General features: G+C 41.6%; 1 protein-coding gene and 1 pseudogene across 1 annotated transcript in view; both read right to left on the bottom strand.

The window, feature by feature from the left end:
- The window catches only part of LOC143925937 (mucin-2-like), a 257,039-nt gene that overhangs the window by 3,671 nt on the left and 232,483 nt on the right, over positions 1-20,885 (bottom strand). Inside the window, exons 49-54 of the mRNA XM_077450217.1 lie at positions 18,510-18,550; positions 16,202-16,312; positions 15,163-15,258; positions 10,276-10,404; positions 8,661-8,700; positions 466-589 (exon numbers count right to left, since the gene is read on the bottom strand). Coding sequence (XP_077306343.1) covers positions 466-589; positions 8,661-8,700; positions 10,276-10,404; positions 15,163-15,258; positions 16,202-16,312; positions 18,510-18,550 — 541 coding nt within the window. The remainder of the gene's footprint in view (positions 1-465; positions 590-8,660; positions 8,701-10,275; positions 10,405-15,162; positions 15,259-16,201; positions 16,313-18,509; positions 18,551-20,885) is intronic.
- LOC143935949 (rho-related GTP-binding protein RhoQ pseudogene) lies at positions 2,391-3,969 on the bottom strand (annotated as a pseudogene).

The following is a 20,885-nucleotide window of genomic DNA, read 5'->3' as shown; positions in this document are numbered from 1 at the left end:
CTGCATCTGGCCCCCAGGCTGCAGTTTGAAGACCACTGCTCCACTTGTACTACATGAGGAACAGAAACCATTATTGCAAAGAACAACATGGTTCCTCTGGTCTTGTCCTGTATTCTCCCATCTGATTTGAATGACAGCTGCATTTTGGAAAATCAAGTAACAAATGGATGATAAATTAGCAGAAAAGAAAGAGGATTGGGAACAGAACTGCCTGCTTCCTGGCCAAGAATGAAAATGGATACTTTGGTGAGGGAATAATTATATAACTTCCCTCCGATGATACCATCTCTTCATGACCCCCTACTAAAGTCAAAGGAACAGACTAAGCATGATAGGCTATAGATAATATAAAATATGGACGTGCATAATATTTAACTTTCAACTTTAGAGTGTTTGTAATACAAAAAAGATAAGTTCCTTAGCATAAATTTGTAATATGATTATTTAATAGAATAATGTTCTTACATGGAAAGGGTATTGCAAGGTCCTTCACAATAAGTTATATTGACCAAATGTTCTGATTGACAGTCATTGTGAGATAGGTATTCCAATTTTTGATTCAACTTGCAGGACGGGCTGGTTTCAATACCTGCGAGTTAATAAAATCACATCAAAAACAGCTCGGAGTTATCAAAGGATATGCTATCTGAAATTAACATAGACACGTAAAGGAGCTTGGGCTTGGCCTCGTAAAGGATTTGCCTGCACAAACATTTGCCCCAATTCACTAAGCAGTATTTAAACCTCTACAGTCATTGTACATTTGCCAAACATTCACCTGGTGGAAAATGAATTCTCTAACTTTTGCTAACATTTGTTCTTCAATGGCAAAAAAGGCGATTTCAGAAACATTCACTCTATTTATAAATGGATGATTGTTACAACTACTGCAGATATGCTGCTAGTTCACTGGACACATTTAAAAACAAATTTGTCCTTGCTTGAGATGCCAGATCATAGCAATTTATAATGGAAAGACAATAACTGTCTAAGGGGAGTGTTCAAACTGTACATTTAAGGTTGAACGCCTTGTTATAGGGTGCATTTTAATAAACATAAATACCCCTACAAGATAAAAACATAGTGTCAGCACTCTGGGGACTGAACTGGAATCTGACTGAACTGAAACAGATTTTGTTGTAAAGGTAGCAATACATGGCTCACATTTTGGCAGATTCAGATGCAGGTGGCATTGTTGGCACAGCCCAGCTTGATAAATGACAATCTAAAAATCGACTGAATTGGGGGGGGGGTTATTACTGACTAAACAGGGATTGTACCCTATGAAATGCAGTTACTGTTCAGGTATTTAGGCAGCTATGAGTGCTGCAGCTGCAGCTGCTTGAATACAATTACTGGCAGTGGAGAGTTTTCCATCAATGCTATTAGCATTCGATTGATTTCTCTCTTTCACTCTGCAGGCTAAATGAGAGAAAACTACACTTGTATAGCTAGCTTAAATGTGACATTTACTGATGTAAAATTCCTAGTTATACTTAGCCTAATCCATCCAAACCATTTATGCCTATTAAAAACACAGCCTTTAATATAAGATGTTTTTTTATGAACCTCAAGTCCACCCATGACTCCATTGGCTCTAGAGTCATGGTTAGTCTAGATGCTGCCAAGGCATTTTATTTAGTAAAATGGGGTTATTTGTGGTAATGTCTTTGCAGGTTTGGCTTTCATCAAATGGCTCCAGCTCTTGTATCAGGCCCCCACAGCTCAGATACAGATCAATGGTAGGGTCTCTGATCCTATCCCCCCCTCTAAAGGTACACGACAGGGATGAGTAATGTCCCCACTGCTCTACACACTGGCCATAGAACCTCTGGCCATTGCTATCACAACACATCCAGACATTAGAGGCCTTCATTCAGGTACGGTAGTTGAAACTATTGGCCTCTATGTGGATGATATGCTTTTGTATCTGGAGGATGCAGGTCCATTGTGATCGGATGCTCTACATCTCATTAAACGCTTTGGAGAGTTCTCAAGGTTACAAATCAATTGGACCATATCTTTCCCATAGACATATTGGCTCCCACTGTTGGGCAGGCCCTCCTCTCTCTGATAAGACTGAGTCAGATCAGGTATCTTGGCATCTAGATTTCTCGTTCCCTAGGAGATTATATTGGGCATGGTCTGACTTCCTCTTGGAGTTATGGGGCACATTAATTCACTGAAAATTATATTACTCCTTACGCTCCTTTATATAGTCTGACAAGCCCTTTTATATATCCTGCTTTTTAAAGTCCACGGGATCTCTACTTAACACATTTATTTATTTCTGTCACAAACTGTCATGGCGTAGCCTGAAAAGCCCCATAAATCTAGATGGTACAGCCTTGCCTGTCCTTAACCTTTTATTTTTTTTTTATTTATTTTTTTTATTTTTTTTCTGTTAGGGGGCAGATAGGTTTATTTTTTTTCCCTGTTTAATGCACTTATTTGTTTAGTACTTTAAGCATTTTTCCATGTTCACAATAATAACTTAGATCTTTTTATATCTGTGGCAAGATAACAAAAAAAAAAAACAGGCTCAATGATACAGAGCTATCCTGTAGATACAGTCATTACATCTGTATGATGTGCCTACCATTGTGCTAATTGGTGACCTTACTTGTTCTGTGTCTTCCTTTAGGTGTGGCCCATCTCTTGCTCTCTGGGTGCCAGTTTTGGTTACGCTATCAGCCTCCTCTTGGCACCCTTCTGGATTTACTGGAACCGGAAACAACTGACATACAAACGAAGATAGCAGGGACGGGCGGATGATTAGAGCTTCTGTGCAATGAAACTCAGGCCACCTTATCAAGTTCTGTCCCCATAAGAGACACTTGTAACCTCTATAGAAATATTACCCTGAGAAATGGCATCTTTCAGAACATCGCTGAACAATCATGTCCTCGTCGTGTTGCCGTCAAGCGTTATGTTCGCAAAAGCAGGTCAATAAAATATTTTTTTGTGCAGCTGCGGTACAAGCGTTGTGTGCGTTGGACTCGTACCGTGTGTGGTTGTTGCACGAGAGACATCCTTGCCTCACATGATCAGACAGCAGTTTATACACCTCGAGCCCAGTCTCTTCTTCATGGGGTTTTTCTTTGGAGTAAGAATAGCTATAATGGATTCATCAAAGACGGCTTTCAACCCTTTCTGTGTCAGAGCCGAACACTCGACATAGCAGCATGCCCCGATCTCTTTCGCCAACTTATGCCCTTGCTCGCTGGTAATGGGTTTTTTCTTCACATCATTTAGTTTTGCTAGAGTCTTGGGATCATCTCGGAGGTCGATCTGAGTTCCCACTAGCAGGAAAGGTACGTTCGGTGCGTATTCCTTTAACTCCGGAACCCATTCTTCCTTCACGTTCTGGAAGGAGGCCGGATTCACCACGGAGAAGCAGATGAGGAAAACGTCTGTCATGGGATAAGATAATGGCCTCAACCGATCGTAATCTTCTTGTCCCGCGGTATCATAAAGTCCAAGAAGGTACTGTCTGCCGCCAACAGTAACACTCACTGCATAGTGGTCGAAGACGGTGCGTACATACTCCTCCGGGAAAGCGTCGTTGGCATAGCTCATCAGCAGGCAAGTTTTGCCCACCGCCCCGTCCCCCACCACCACGCATTTCAGCATGCTACTGCCGCTGCCATTCGCTGCCATGGAGCCTCATCTTAGGGGGAGGAGGGCAGGACGTTCCGGGCACCGGGGGGGGAGGGGGTCAACCGCTTCCCCTCCGAGGATTCCTCCCAACGGGCGGACTTCTCACCCCCACTCCCTCCCCCAACTCTTAACCTTTTATTATATAGACTCCCAGATTTCCAATTGTTTTTTTTATCTCGATAAGGGGGGAGGGATAGGTACGTTACTTTAATATGTACCAGTATTCCCAACCCCGTTATTCACCCCTTCCAGATTCTTCTGCGTGGCTCACACAATCCTATCTACCTGGGAGACCAAGGACGAATACTATTTCATCACTGTGAAATTTGGAATTTGGCCATGAGTCAAACAAATGCTTCTCTATTTTATGCCCATATGCCCTTTTGGAGTAACCTGTGTTTACCTGAATTATTATCAGTGCCGACCATAGGCTATGGGTTGACAGGGAGGTTATATATATATATATATATATATTATATATTATATATTATATATATTATATATATATCTCACATGTCCTCTCCAATGGCGAGATTAAATCATTTCAGAAACTTAAGACTTTGGATTACCCAAACACGTTTTTTTGTTATCTCCAACTCGGTTACGCTATCCATACCCAATTTGGAGACTCCATTCCCAGTCTTGATTCCCTGTACCTGGTGGAGGTAATTATGGGCCCACACCCTAAAAAGCTATATCTACATTTTATAACTATCTCCTACTGCTGGCTGCTACTAACTTAGCTTACCAATTAAAATCATGGTGGAGAACTCGCTGATGAAGACTGGGGTGAGGTTCTAGAAACCTGTAAATTAGTATCTCTCAAACTTTCTGACAGCCTCACTCACCTGTACATTTATTATAGGTCCTATGTAACGCCTATCCATTTATCTAAATATCACCCAAATTACAATCCAAATTGCCCCATATGTGGTGAGACCAGTGGCACCTTCTACCATTTAATGTGATCTTGTCCTATTATCCAAGAGTAGTGGACATACGTTTTCAAATTCCTACATGACCAAATGGGCTCCCCACTAACCCTTTGCCCTAAGAAATGCTTATTGGACCTTCTTTTCCCCTTGGAGGAAGATAAACCCCTTCATATTTTTCTGCAAGAAACATTCTTCATGGCCAGAGTGTTAATGGCAAGGGCTTGGCTCAGGGAGTCACCTCTGACTGTCCAGCATTGGATCGCGACCATTAACGCTATGTTACCCTACAAAAAAGTCCTATATATTTATAGAGGGTGCACAAATAAGTACCATAAGATATGGGATAGATGGTTACATAATACCTCTACATGTGTAGAGGATTAATAAACCACTATGTAAATGTTTACCTTATGGGTACAATACACTATTCATTGTTTATCTTCCACTTAGTTAGTCATTATAGCTGTTTGTGTGTTTTGTATCACATGTGTTGTTAATTCTAACATCTTTACTTTGTATGAAACTGTCACCATTTGTCTTTCAATTATGTTACTTGTTGCACTACAGTAAGGGCCGGGTCACACTGCGGGCGATGCGAGGCGACACCGACTTGCCTCGCTGCGACCTGCCGCGACCTCAGCGGCGACTTGCAAATGACTTCTGTATAGAAGTCAATGCAAGTCGCCCCGAGGTCGCCCAAAAGTAGTACAGGAACCTTTTTTCTGAGTCGGAGCGACTCGAGTCGCTCCTCTCAGAACGGTTCCATTGTACAGAACGGGGGCGACTTGTCAGATCGCGGCGAGGCAAGTCGTGTCGTGTCGCCTCGCATCGCCCGCAGTGTGAACCGGCTCTTAGTGTGACTAGGGAGTAGGGATGAGCTTCGTGTTCGAGTCGAACGTACGTTCGACTCGAACATTGGCCGTTCGGCCGTTCGGCGAATTCCGAACGTTTTGGCCGTTCGCGTCAAAATTCGAGTGACGCGCGCGCGGACCACAATGCACTGCGTTGGCGCAGTGCATTGCTGCCCGATGATTGGCCAAGCATGCACTGTGACCCCGCATGCTTGGCCAATCGCAGCGCCGGCAGCGAGGAGAGCCATGATTGGCCACAGGCATCCTGCCTGTGGCCAATCATAGCTCAGGCTGTGTAGTGCACGCCCCACACTATATAAGGCCGCCTTTGAGGCGGCTTCGTGTAGTGTGTTACTTTGCATCTGAAGCAGTGGGTGTTCTGTGTACCTTCAACACAGTACACACCAATCGTTTTTGGCTGATTTCCTATCTTGCTGCTGTGTAGTGGTTGTTGTCTGTGCCCTGACTGCAGTATACACCACTATATTCACCTCACCTATATAGCTAGTGATCTAGCTTTAACCACTTAACAACTGCCCATTGCCGATTAACGGCTTCAGGGCGGTTGTTTAACTCAGAGAGGCCGTTAATTAACGGCCTCCCAGAATTCTGCTCTCGCGTGCCCCGAGGTGTGCGCACTCGAGAGCATCCGTGACCGCCGGGTCCATAGGACCCGGCGCATCACGGTAAACGGCCGCTCATAGCGGCCGTTTACCACGTGATTGCTCCGTCAAATGACGGAGTGATCACTTGGAAACAAACCGGCGTCATGTTATGATGCCTGTTCCTCCCTCCCCTTTCTGTACCGATCGGTACAGCGGAGGGGAAAGAGATCGGTGTCAGCAGCGATGTGGGCTGCATCTGCAGTGCCCACATCGCTGCTCACCGAATTTAACCCCTCAATTCCCTGCCAATACTCTGCAATACCAGTGCATACTCTGCAGTACCCTGCCATTACTCTGCAGTACCCCGCCATTACTCTGCAGTGCAGTACCCCGCCATTACTCTGCAGTGCAGTACCCCGCCATTACTCTGCAGTGCAGTACCCTGCCATTACTCTGCAGTGCAGTACCCTGCCATTACTCTGTAGTACCCCGCCATTACTCTGCAGTGCAGTACCCCACCATTACTCTGCAGTGCAGTACCCTGCCATTACTCTGCAGTGCAGTACCCCGCCATTACTCTGCAGTGCAGTACCCCGTCATTACTCTGCAGTGCAGTACCCCGCCATTACTCTGCAGTGCAGTACCCCGCCATTACTCTGCAGTGCAGTACCCCGCCATTACTCTGCAGTGCAGTACCCTGCCATTACTCTGCAGTGCAGTACCCTGCTATTACTCTGTAGTACCCCGCCAATACCCCGCCAATACTCTGTAATACCCTGCCATAAATTGCCATACCCAGCCATACTCAGAGATACCCAGCCATACTCGGTGATACCCTGAAATACCCAGCCATAGACGCCCCCCACCCCTCACCGCCCTCCGGTGCTTCTACCAACTCGCCAGTACGATCAAAGCCAGAATCTTTTTTTTATTTTTTATTTCAGGCTTCCCAGCCTAGAGGTGAGATGTGGGGTCATATTGACCCCCCAGATTTCACTGTAAAGAGGACCTGTCACCCCATATTCCTATTACAAGGGATGTTTACATTTCTTGTAATAGGAATAAAAGTGATCAAAAATATATTTTTGGGAAAAAAAATGTCAAACTAAAATAAATAAATAAAGTAAAATGAACAATAAAAAAATAAAATAAAAATTAAAGCGCCCATGTCCCCATGTGCTCGCATGTGCCACACATGTGAGGTATCACCGAGAATGTTAGAGCGAGAGCAATAATTCTAGTCCTAGACCTCCTCTGCAACTCAAAACATGTAACCAGTAAAAAAATATTTAAAGCATCGCCTATGGGGATTTTTTAAGTAGCGACGTTTGGCGCCATTCCACGGGCATGTGCAATTTTGAAGAGTGACATGTTTGATATCTATTTACTCAGCATAACTTCATCTTTCACTTTATGCAAACATTGGGCTAACAAGTGGTTAATAATAGAGCTTGCAGTCAGTAGTGTTAGGAGTGCGTGCTGTCTGCGTGCTCTGTACCCAGTACATACCGCTATAATATAGGGCAGGCCCCTACTTTCAAACATCCAACTTACAAACATCTCCTACTTGCAAACGCAAGGAGACAGCAGCAAGTGAGATGAAAAAAGATGGACGACAAAACAAATTATACAGGGGTGATAACCCTTCCCTATGTTTTCCAAAAAGCTTAAAGATAGTTTTTTTGACTGGAGCTACACTTTAAAAATGTACCGGTTGAAAATGACAAACAGATTCAACTTAACACAACAAACCTACACAGTCCCTGTCTTGTTTGCACCGCCTGTATACTGCTGTTCTGAGTATATAGGGCCTGGGGGCCACACGCATTTCCTTTTTTTAATATGGGTACGGGGTTCCCCTTAATATGCGTACAAGACCCAAATAGGCTGGTAATGGGCAGGGAGGGCTACCCATGCCATGTTTCTCAATGATTTTCAACCATATTGCAGGAACCAGATATAACATTAAAACCGCAAGCAGTTTTAAATGGTGTTATTTCCGTTTAATGTCATTTTGTGCAGGGACTGTTCTAAACACGGGAAACACGTGGCACTTCACAGGCATACTACAGACACCCCCCAGGCACCATATTTAAAGGAATATTTCACTTTTTTTTTTTCACTTTAATCGTCATTAAAATCAGTGCTCCCGCCAAAACGGTAGTTTTTAAAACTTTTTTTTGCAGTGACCCATGTCCCCTGAGGCAGGAGGCAGGTCGCCAAACCCTTTTTAGGACACTATCTTGCATATTAGCCGTTAAAATGAGCACTTTCCAATTCGAACGTTCGAGTCCCATAGACTTCAATGGGGTTCTAACGTTCGTACCGAACGCGGGGGTCGTTCGCAAGTTCTGGTGCGAACCGAACCGGGGGGTGTTCGGCTCATCCCTACTAGGGAGTGTCAAGTGAATGCTGGCTAATGTAACAAGGCTGAAATACTAACAGAATAGCGTATCCGGTTGTCTCTATAGTTGATATTTTACTAAGCAATTAAATTCAAAGTAAACCAAGCTAATGCAGAATGGACAACTGCCAAAATAGCAATAAAAAAAAAAAACACAATTACTTCTACAAATTTGTACATTTCAATGAATGAGTACTGTACTTACATTGCTTACAGCAGCCGTTCGGTGAAAGTTCAATGGTTCCCTGAAAATATAAATAAGTTATATTTTAAAAAATATATATTCTGGGTATGCTAGTAGGATACAAAAAATTATCATTGTAGTAACCACTGGACACCAGACTAACCATTTTTGAAGTCATGTAAGCTAAATATTTACAGAAATATCAAACAGATTGAAAAAAAAAAAGCCTTCCTCGCAGTATTCAAACTAAATCATTGGAAACTTTTATAAAATCACAAGGTGAGAGGATAAAGCAGGGAACTGATCTCTGTCAGACATTTGAGAACACAACTAAAAACTGCATAAGCACCAGGATGTACCGTGTTATCATAGAACCAGAAATAGATCCTGACCATATAAAATTTCTGAACAAAGTGTCATCTTACTTCAAGAAAGAAAATCATATGAAGGCATTGTGATCTCTGTGAAAGATAGTAATACCTGTAATGCCGCGTACACACGATCGGACTTTTCAACGTACTAGGTCTGACGGTCTTCCTGACGGACTTTTGGTGGAGGTGACTAAACAAGGAAGTTCAATAGCCAGTAGCCAATAGCTGCCCTTGCGTCGTATTTGGTCTGTCGGACTAGCCCACAGACGAACGTTTTTCATCATTTTTAGTCCGTCACACTTGAGTCCGTCGGATAGATTTGAAACATGTTTTATTTCTAGGTCGATTGGACTTTTGGGGGAAAAAAGTCAGCTGCAGCCCACACACGATCTAATTGTTCAACGGATTGCGGTCTGCCGCACCATATCTGCCGGAAAGACCGATCGTGTGTACGCAGCATAAGTGTTACACTTATGCCTTGTACACACAATAGGATTTTCCGACTGAAAATGTTTGATAGGAGCTTGTTGTCGGAAATTCCAATCATGTGTACACAATTCCCACGCACAAAGTTCCACACATGCTCAGAATCAAGCAGAAGAGCAGCACTGGCTATTGAACTTAATTCTTCTCGGCTCGTCATAGGTGTTGTATGTCACCGCATTCTTGACGTTCGGAATTTCCGACCAACGTTGTGTGACTGTGTGTATGCAAGACAAGTTTGAGCCAAAATTGATTTTGTTGTCGGAAAATCCTATCGTGTGTACAGCATGTATACACCTTTAGCATGAAAATATATCTAATATAGGGACCCCTTTTAAAATTTGGTATTCTTTTGGGTCGACAAGTGTAGCTAGAGGCACTTTTCCACATGTTTTTAGAGATTGCTTAGTCCCTCCATTATAAACTATTGTTGACCAGCTTCAACAGCTCAAGCTGAATTATAAACACAGGTGAATAATTCATAGCAATTAGTAATTTCAGTAAATTAACCCTCATCAGAGTGTTTTATTCAGACAAAGAGAGCCTCAGAACAGGTAGTTACCATTTTTTTGCCCCTTTAGATAATTTAGAGTGCTTTGGTAATCCTTTGTCAAATATTAAATGTTTTATGTTATATAAATACTGTATATACAGTATGATGTTCCAAAATGATATAAAAACAGTTTCTAAAAGTATAAGCTTAAAAAATAAATAAATACAATTAACATTACAAAAAAAAAGGTTTGTTTACTTTTAAAAGCAATGGGTAATATTTTACTTACAGGTACGCAGTTATCTTCATTGAAGTACGGGCACGGGGTTTGTGAGACTGATGTGCTGAACTGACCTTTGATCAGAGTACAGTTGTACACTTTACAGGAATCATACTTTGACTTTCTCGACTCTCCAGGCTACAAAAAAACAAGGGATTGGAAAACTATGATTTACTAGCATCAATAATCTCTATAACCAAGCCTATAAATAAGTGTTATGTCATGCAACGGTGTAAGGGACCAGAAAACATAAAGATTGGTCATGTTTATTTAAAAACATCTACACTTACAACATACTGTATGAATTTTAAAAAAATGCATGTGTTTTGATGTACATTCTTCCTATGCACTGTTTTACTCTAATCGAATCCCATATAAATGATTTCTATTTAACATCCTTGCCCATCCTTTGGCCCTTTATTGTGAGGGCCTCTGGGGCCCCAGCAGACAGTATTCTGTGTTGTGGTGCTTGCTTAACCCAGTAAGGAAAAAAATTATATTTGGACTGGATTTAAAGGGCAACTCCACTTTCATGGGAAAAAATAATAATATAGAGTATACAATTGCGACACAAGTCATATTGCCATTGAATGTTATTAAAAAGTATTTTTTTTTAATCTGCAGTGCTGTTATTTTCTGTAAAATGCAATGAAATATGGCTACCTGGAGGCATTCTGTAAACAGATGGTGTACAGAACGCCTCCCAGATATGTAATTTCCTGCTTGTGTGATTGGCTTACTGATTATCACAAAAGTCTGCACTAAGATAGACTGATCGATTTTGGGCATCCCCCGCAACTAAAATGTCATTTTTGGTGAGGTACTCCCAAAGGTACATCACGTCTAAAGAGATGCAGACCCTGCCAACTTCCTCATTAGAGCCCTGCAGGTGTAGCAGCTGATTGATAATTACAAAATCACTCCCATATAGGTTACTTTTCACATGGACACAGACAAACAGCTATTTCTTCAGGATAACAAAAGGAAGGAACAACAAAGTTTGTTAAAATCCCTGCAATCTATGTAGATCACCCAGAAGGGAATATTTTTTTTCTCAACAAAAGCAAAAGTGGAGTTACTCTTTAGGTAGTTAAAAGATTTTATGGTTCATTTCTTTCACACCCCTTACTTTTTCTCTATGTTGTCTATCCCGTTTTATGTTTTTTTTATTTAATTTAATATTATTTTTTACAATGGGTCTTGCTGAGAGTGCAGAGAGAAATATCAAATGTGGCACAAGTAATTTTTAAAAAGGTAGTTTGTACCCCCCCCCCATGATGGATGGTGTAACGGCTCCCCTAATATAAAGGGGGTTAACGCCGTTTACGATGTTCCCTCTTCTGGACACACATCCACTCACTGCCAATATCCACAGCTAAACGACCCTTTCCGCAACTAAAATGTCATTTTTGGTGAGGTACTCCCAAAGGTACATCACGTCTAAAGAGATGCAGACCCTGCCAACTTCCTCATTAGAGCCCTGCAGGTGTAGCAGCTGATTGATAATTACAAAATCACTCACATATAGGTTACTTTTCACATGGACACAGACAAACAGCTATTTCTTCAGGATAACAAAAGGAAGGAACAACAAAGTTTGTTAAAATCCCTGCAATCTATGTAGATCACCCAGAAGGGAATATTTTTTTTCTCAACAAAAGCAAAAGTGGAGTTACTCTTTAGGTAGTTAAAAGATTTTATGGTTCATTTCTTTCACACCCCTTACTTTTTCTCTATGTTGTCTATCCCGTTTTATGTTTTTTTTATTTAATTTAATATTATTTTTTACAATGGGTCTTGCTGAGAGTGCAGAGAGAAATATCAAATGTGGCACAAGTAATTTTTAAAAAGGTAGTTTGTACCCCCCCCCCCCATGATGGATGGTGTAACGGCTCCCCTAATATAAAGGGGGTTAACGCCGTTTACGATGTTCCCTCTTCTGGACACACATCCACTCACTGCCAATATCCACAGCTAAACGACCCTTTCCTATAGGAGCCGACCCCTCTGGCAAAGAGACGAGACGCACTCTGTCCCTTCTGTAGTAGGAATGAATTTATTAAAAACCAACATTGTATTTTTATACACAATTCAAGGCACATGCTTTAACATGAACAAGAGCCCAGCTCCACCCACACATCCCAAGACGTCTGCTAGGCTTCAAACGATCCCACCCAATACACATCTTTTCACAAAGGGTTAGCAGCCAGTCTGTCTGGCACTTTACAATACACACAAGGATAGACTTAAATGAACAATAGAAATGCAAAACAACTTAATTCCTCGCAGCAATGACACTTAACCCCCACATACAGTATACATCCAATTTATACACAATGTATTATACAGCCTTGAATATGGCTATCACAGACCATATCGGGGGTTTCTTTTATTCACCCTGTGTCCAAAGTGACCCCACTGTCACAGATGGTGTGTCTCAGGGACCCCCATAATAGAGTCAGAATAAGTGACTCCTATTGCAGCTATACTATGAATAAAGGATTTGAATCCTGAACCTATTGACACTGCAAGATCTTTTTCATGACTGAAAGCTGGTATCTATACTCACTCATAACTACCACTTGGGAGGTTTTAAGACCAAATATCTGCCCTGTAGGGAGGAATATTATTTGAACCATGTAGGTTTGATCAGAGGTGTAACTAGAACCTTCTTGGCCCCGATGCAAGAAACCACGATGGGGCCCCCCTGTCCCTCTTCCATCCGAGCCCCAGGCTTCCAATTTTGGGAGGGTGTCCATGGACATCCTCCCAAAACTGTGCTTCCCGCATGACCCCTGGGACATGCATCTAGGGCATCTATCAGTGCTCATCAATGCCACCTATTAGTGCCCATCAATGCTGGCTATCAGTGCTCATCAATGCCGCCTATCAGTGCCCATCACTTCCACCTACAAGTGTTACCTATCAGTGCTCATTAATGCCGCCTAATAGTATCCATCAATTCTGCCTATCAGCACCACCTATTAGTGCTCATTAATGCTGCCTAAGAGCATCCATCAGTGCCACCTATTAATACTCTTCAATTCTGGCCATCAATACTGCCAGAGTTCTGCCTATCAGTGTTCCTCAGTGCCCATCAGCGCCACCTATCAGTGCCCATCAATGCCACCTATCAATGCACATAAGTGCCCCCTATCAGTGCTGCCTATTGGTGCTCATCAATGTGGCCTATCAGTACTCATCAGTGCCTCCTATCAGTGCCCATCAGTGTCCATAAATGCCTCCTGTCAATGCCCATTAGTGCCTTCTATCAGTGCCCATTAGTGCCTTCTATCAGTGTCCATCAGTGCCTTCCATCAGTATCCATCAGTGCCTTCTATCAGTGACCATTAGTGCCTTCTATCAGTGCCCATCAGTGCCTTCTATTAGTGCCTCCTATCAGTACCCATTAGTGCCGTCTATCAGTGCCCATTACTGCCTTCTATCAGTGCCTGTCAGTGCCTCATATCAGTGCTCCTCAGTGCTTCCTATCAGTGCCTATAAATTCCTCCTAACTGTGTCCATTAGTGCCTCCTATCAGTGCCCATAAATGCCTCCTTTCAGTGCCCATTAGTGCCTTCTATCAGTGACCATTAGTGCCTCATATCAGTGCCCATTAGTGCTTTCTATCAGTGACCATCAGTGCCTCATATCAGTGCCCATTAGTGCTTTCTATCAGTGACCATCAGTGCTTTCTATCAGTGCCCATCAGTACCTTCTATCAGTGCCCATCAGCGAATGCTATTAATATCCATCAGTGCCGTCTGCCTTCTCAGGACAGCACAGCTCTGAGCGGAGATCGTGTCTGTCATTGAACAGTAACACAGAGACATCCGGCATTAACATTCTATTTCTGAAGATTGGAGTGGACATTCTTGAGAAGAAACATGCAAGGGACGTCTGGAATTCCTATACTGGATAGTAACTTGAGTTGGAATGTCACTGGATTCATCTTTTTGAGGATCAAAAATGGGATGTTAAAATTGGGGCGGAGCTTCCACAGAGAGAGGTTCTAATTGGATAAACAGACCCTGTCCCCAATCTCAAAGTCTGGAGTTTTGAAATGTCTATTGTCTTGTGTAGTTTAGGTTAGAGTGTGGAAGAGTTCAGACTCTTGTCTTTATTACTGTGCATGTCCCACTCCCTCTTTTTATTCCACTTTAAGTGGAACTTCACTCTCCCAATCAACATTGATTATTTTTAATCCTTATGATGCTAGCATTAGAAGATTGATAGGAAAATGTATCATGTTTACTTGTTTTAACCTTTTTGTTTTATGTTTCTTCAGTTACTTCCTGTTTTTTGCCTAGGTAAATTATGTCATACATCCCAGGATTCTTCAGGAGCGGAGGGGGGTTTTCTCAGTTAAGCATACTCTCCTGCATGCATGCTTGAGCTAAGGGCAAAGGGATTCCAGGAAGTAAATTCTGGATGAATCATGAGCCCTTACTCAAGATGACCACAGCCAGAAATGCTAGGGGGTGATTTCTCAACAAAATAAAGAATGGAAACATGGATGGATGGTGGAGATTGTTTTGAATTTTAAAAAGGAATGAAACATTTTTTTTCGCTTTGTGGTGCTCAGAGGCAGTGAAGATCCACTTTAATGTCAGTTTAAAGACAGAAAATGCAGGGAAAGGTAACATTTTACAATTATCGTTATATTATGAGACTAGAGGAAATCTCACAATATCTGGCCTGGGGACTACAGGGGACTATTTAGGATAGTTGGTAGAGCACTGTATCAACCTAGTGAGGCTCTGGCATAAGAGTAATGGCATTCTTACAGTAAAATAATAATATCGAAATAGGCTTTGTCAGTTGAACCAGATTGTTTTAAATGTTTTATGTATTAATTTGAGGACCAAGTTCTAAAAAATATTAAGTGTGAGATACCTCTAGCAAACTTAATCCATGTTTGTCATTGATGACACAATGAGTCTGTATACAATCACCGCAACAATCACTTGTGCTGTTCATCAACTCATAGCCCTGCAAAAAGCAAAATACATATTTGTTCACTTTTTTTTTTTTTAATACAAACGCTTTTATTGAGGGTTTAAAAGCATAACAAAGGAAAGAATTACATGGGATGTAACTTGTACATACAAAATAACATATTAGTATATCCAAGGCTCAATGGGCAAAGTAGGTAATCATTAGAGACCATAGAGTATGCAGGGAATCAGTCCAGAGTCATAAGTATCAAAGTGTCTGTATATCTGAAATATTTTACAGTCCTATCTATGTATTCCACAAAGTTAACTGTACCAAAAATAGTTAGATCACTGTTTCCTGGTTCAAGAATTAGAGTAATAATATTAACTAGAAATAAGCCTAGTAGGCTTCCTAACAAATCAGTCTAAGAAAAGAGAAGAACATGTAGAAAAACCTTTAAAAAAGAAGAGATATGCTATGAACAGTGTGCAAAGTATATATCATACCACTAGGGGAATTATTGTAAGGTTTTTCATTTCATCCAATGAAGTTACTATATGACTCCCAGATTGCACACTTACGATCAAAGATACGCAATGTATCAAAAATGGTGTGATGCACTCGCTCCATTAGTCGCATGGCTTCCATTCTCTGAAGCACCTGGTCCAGGGTACTGTAGGGGCACGCCAATTTAGTACAATGGCACAGAAAAGTGTATGGGCTAATTTTGGGCGGGGGCTCTGACCTCTGGGAGAGGAGTAAAGAGTGGACACATTGGCATAGTCAATGTGGTAAGGGAGCCCGTTATCTGGGCTACTCTAGAGGAAGCTTTACATTTTGCCAAATCAGTTGAAGACCAGGGTATTTGTTCACATTTTATACATATATTCATTAGAACAGTTACATTTAAAAAACATGTTCATATAAGTCATTGCTTCTACTGGAATATTTAGGGTATGTATGCAATATTGTGAAGGGTTGAACATACTACACTTACCCGTGGACACTGTTTGTTGCAAGAAACATTTGTGCACTGTATCTCTGCTCCAGAATCAGAGTATGAGCACACACAATCCTTGCACTTGTCAAGGAACACTTTAGTGCCAGGCTATAGAGAAAAAAAAATAATATTCATAATTGGATGCGGTCAATGTAATGATTACGTGGATGCTTATACACAGGAAATTCTAATTAGAATGTCAAGACGTATGTAGACGTAGACATTTTTTACCCTGTCACATTTATACTTCTGCAGATTTGCACTACAGAACATGTTCCATAGAAAACCATGTTAAATGAACTGTAGTGCAAATCTGCACAATGCAAAAAGCACTAAAACTACATAGGTGTGAATCCACCCTAAGGGTTGCACCAATACTAGTATCGGTATAGGTGCCAATACTGAGTATTTGTACAAGTATCAGTACTCGTGCAAATGCACCGATACCTAAAACCAATACTTTCAGGCTCAGTTCTTTGAGCTGTCAGTGGGTCTCCCCTGTGTTAAAGAAGTCCGGTAATTGGAGCTGTCAAAAAAAAAACAGGCAGCAATGTTTATTAACAGCATTGCTAAGCCCTGAAACACTCAAATAAAAGGAAACATTCTTTATTTTTGTATATTTCTGTTTCTTCAGCTGCATCAGAGGGACGAACAAATGTTTTTTTTTGATTGCTTTGTTAATCAATATTTTCACACATATATATTAACATATATTTACACATTTTACATTGAAAAAGCATTAAATTAAAAATAAAAATAAATTATTTCATTTGTAAATAACTTTTCAATGCTTTGTACCATTGCTGACAGCTGAAGTTAAAACAAAACAGTTGCAGTAGGTATCGGTAATTGGTATCGGCGAGTACTAAAAAAAAAGTATTGGCACTTGTACTCATTGGTGCATCCCTATTATGCATGCATATACACTTTTGATCTACAAAAGACAGATTTTTGCACAACATGTAATTTTACAGGCTTCATGTCACTTCATTGAATTGCTGGTAATACAAAAATCTGGGCCATCTCCTAATAAGAACTTATGTATCTCCCCTACCCTCTCACTATTAACTTCTACATCAGAACCAACCCACACCAGCCCAGAGTAACTGCAGATGTTTGCTTAGCTGTAAGGGGATGTTAAATCTTTTGAGAGAAGCATAAATATAGACTGTTTGTTTGCTTTTGTGTGTTTTATATTATCTGCAGAAGAGTGTTTTTCACTTCTTTTTTGTAATTGTGGTATAGAGTGCAGAATACATAAAATCATTCGTATTAATCCCTTCCCCAGAGTAATGTGCAATATAATGTACTTTTTGTACTCAAAAATTACATACATTGAAGGACTAATTTAGGCAGTTCGTTTTTCATACCCTTAATCCGAATTACAAAAAAAAAGGTAAGTGCACCTATAGTACAATTACTTATGCTCCTCTTTCCTCACCATTTGTCCCTCTATTTGGTCTGATGTATAGGCTTATATAAAAAATTAACTGCTCAAAGTGTTATACTACACTAAACCTTGCATGTGGTCTTTAAACTGATGCATCTGATATGTTAAAATAAAGGAAAAGTAATGGTAAAGACCTTGTAGTTTTAACTTATTATTATTACTGAGTCTTCACAATCTGCATAACTGGGAAGCATGGCATAGACATTTTTCTTTTCCTTGCATTCTTTGTGCTAAAAGGGGGTTCTCTTTCAATCTTAGAATGTTAGGAGATTTGCACATACTGTTTTCAGATCCTTTTATACAAGCACACACCTACCTGTAGCCCACTCCAACAAAATCTTTTGTAAGCTGGCTTGTGCACCTCCTTTACATTGCATACTCTATTCATAGCCACCTGGACAGGTGGTGAGCAATCTTCCAATTGAAATAGAAGCTGTAGTGCACATGGATGGATGGGAATTTTCAGAAGAATTTGTGTGGTGCTCATGAAGCCACACCGTGTAGCTCTCAGCAGAGTAAGATTTAAGGTCAGTATATGTACTCATACTGGGTACAGAAACTAATAGATATATATACTTATAGGGTGTTCTCTATAAGTGCACTTCCCCTTAACCCAGGACATCCTTAGTCAATACAAAAATGGTAACCATGCAGTTTCTTACAAAACTTTATAGACACATCTCAGATATCAAAGGAAGCTGGTAAACCAAAGGAAATGGTCTAATTCACTAAATATTATTTATATGCTGCTTTAATAAATCTCCGTTTACTTAACATCCAGCAGTATGCTGAAAAAAATAAGCAGATTTAGGAGCAACATAAAAATCACCAAGGTGTTTGATTTACTCTACTTACCATATATTCTGCATTTTCGTGTACACAGACTTTCTTCGGAACTGCAAAAAGAGCACACCAGGTTGGTTTATATGTGCAAAGAAAGCTGCTATTTAACATATGTTCTTTGTTCAGTTTTAGTTACAATTTAAATTATAATAACTACTTGCTAACACATAATCAACTTACAATTTAGTATCCAAAAACACAACCTACTTACATCCTGTACTAAGAGAATATGTAGGCTACCATTGCTGGCCTCTTCTTCCAGAAATGCAAATGACCTGGCTTTCATCCTAACCCAGGGGCTTTAGTACTTTCTGAGTTGCTGACCTAGAACCAGTATGAGGATCAAGAATTTGAACTGCACTGTTTTCCTAATAGTTTGCCACTGTTTGTTAAAGCATAGATCGACAGGCAACTGTCTTTTTCAGAAGGTCACAAATGGTTTCATCCATATTTTTCTCAATACAGCTTTACTTGAAATCCAATTCCAGTCCCATGTTATAAATGGATTAAAGTAATATTGTGTTTCCAAGGTAAAATGTAGACTGGAAAGGTTCCGCTTTTACTTCCCTTGCTCAGCAAAGCCTCCCTAGGTCTGCATCTAAAAATGCTGTCAGTTTTCTATAAAAGTGCCCCCCCCTTTTTTTTTTTCTGACACAATGTGGGGGAGGTTTACTTAAAACTGGTGCATGCAGAATCTGGTGCAGTTGTGCATATTAACCATCTAATTTCTACTTATAACTACACTAAAGTTCAAGCATATATTACGAAAGGCCTTATTTCTAAGGTATATATAGATATGTGTAGAACGGAAAAATGTATTTAGTTCTGGATAGATTTGTTAAGTTACTAATTTAATTTCATTGATCGTTTTGGAATTTGTTTTTACCGTATATACTCGAGTATAGGCCGACCCGAATATAAGCCGAGGTCCCCAATTTACCCCCAAAAAACTGGAAAAAATTATTGACTCGTGTATAAGCCGAGGGTGAGACATGCCTGTCCATCCCTGTGTGTCGTCCATCCCTGTGTGTGTCCATGCATCCGTGTGTGTGTGTGTCCATGCATCCGTGTGTGTGTGTGTGTGTGTCCATGCATCCGTGTGTGTGTGTGTCCATGCATCCGTGTGTGTGTGTGTCCATCCATCCCTGTGTGTGTGCATGCATCCGTGTGTGTGTGTGTGTGTGTGTGTGTGTGTCCATGCATCCGTGTGTGTCCATCCATCCCTGTGTGTGCATGCATCCGTGTGTGTGTGTGTGTGTGTGTGTGTGTCCGTGCAGCCTACCTGTGTCCAGCCTGCCTGTGTCCGTCCAGCCTGTGTCCGTCCAGCCTGTGTCCGTCCCGGCCTGCGTCCCGTCCCGGCCTGCGTCCCGTCCCGGCCTGCGTCCCGTCCCGGCCTGCGTCCCGGCCTGCGTCCCGGCCCGTCCCGCAGCTCTTCGTCGGTGGCCATTCTAGGATTCAAAAGCCGCGCCTCCGTCGGTGATAGGCGGAACACTCAATTTCCCACTGACTGCTGGGAAATTGAGTGTTCCGCCTATCGGATGTCCGTGATAGGCGGAACACTCAATTTCCCAGCAGTCAGTGGTCCGCCTATCATGGACGTCCGCTCATCCTCATACTACGGACGAGGATGAGAGGACGTCCGTGATAGGCGGAACACAGACTGCTGGGAAATTCAGTGTTCCGCCTATCACAGGCGAAGGCGGAGACGGAGGCGCGGCCTTTGAATCCTAGAATGGCCGCTGTCTGTCTGCTCGACACGCTGATCGGGCAGACAGACAGCGATGACTCGAGTATAAGCCGAGGGGGGCACTTTCAGCCTCAAAAAAGAGGCTGAAAATCTCGGCTTATACTCGAGTATATACGGTAATTTCATTTTGTTTCATTTTCATTTTATTTATTCATTTTATAACGAATTCCAAATTTAAGGAATGATTCAAATTTGGATCAGTCGAAAAATGGTCAACTGATTTGAATTCTGTGTGAAGAATAGCTGGTTGTTAAGGAGTGGTACAGGAAGCCAGCTGCCGCATCCTTAACATTTGATGACTCATCATCTGTCAGCGGTCTTCCGTGCTAAGCTGAAATGTAAACAAAAGAATGCCATACCAGGCCACATGCCCTCAGCATGGGGGGAGGGGGGGGTTTGGGGCAGGGGGCAGAGCCAAAGCACCTTGTTCCCATGTTGAAGGAGGGAAGGGACTCTTCCCCACAACCCTGGGCTGTAGTTGTGGAGGTCTGTGGGCGGAGGGGCTTATCAGAATCTGGAAGCCCCCTTTAACAAGGCGGCCCTCAGATCCCAACCCCCCTATGTGAATCAGTATGAGGTACATAGTAGCCCTATCCATTTATCTAAAAAGTGTAAAAAGTGAATAAAGACACTACAAAATT

The sequence above is a fragment of the Lithobates pipiens genome, unplaced genomic scaffold (genome assembly GCF_037356315.1).
Source record: "Lithobates pipiens isolate NorthernLeopardFrog02 unplaced genomic scaffold, aLitPip1_a1.2 Scaffold_10, whole genome shotgun sequence".
Lineage (NCBI taxonomy): Eukaryota > Metazoa > Chordata > Amphibia > Anura > Ranidae > Lithobates > Lithobates pipiens.
This window is presented reverse-complemented; position numbering and strand designations above follow the sequence as displayed.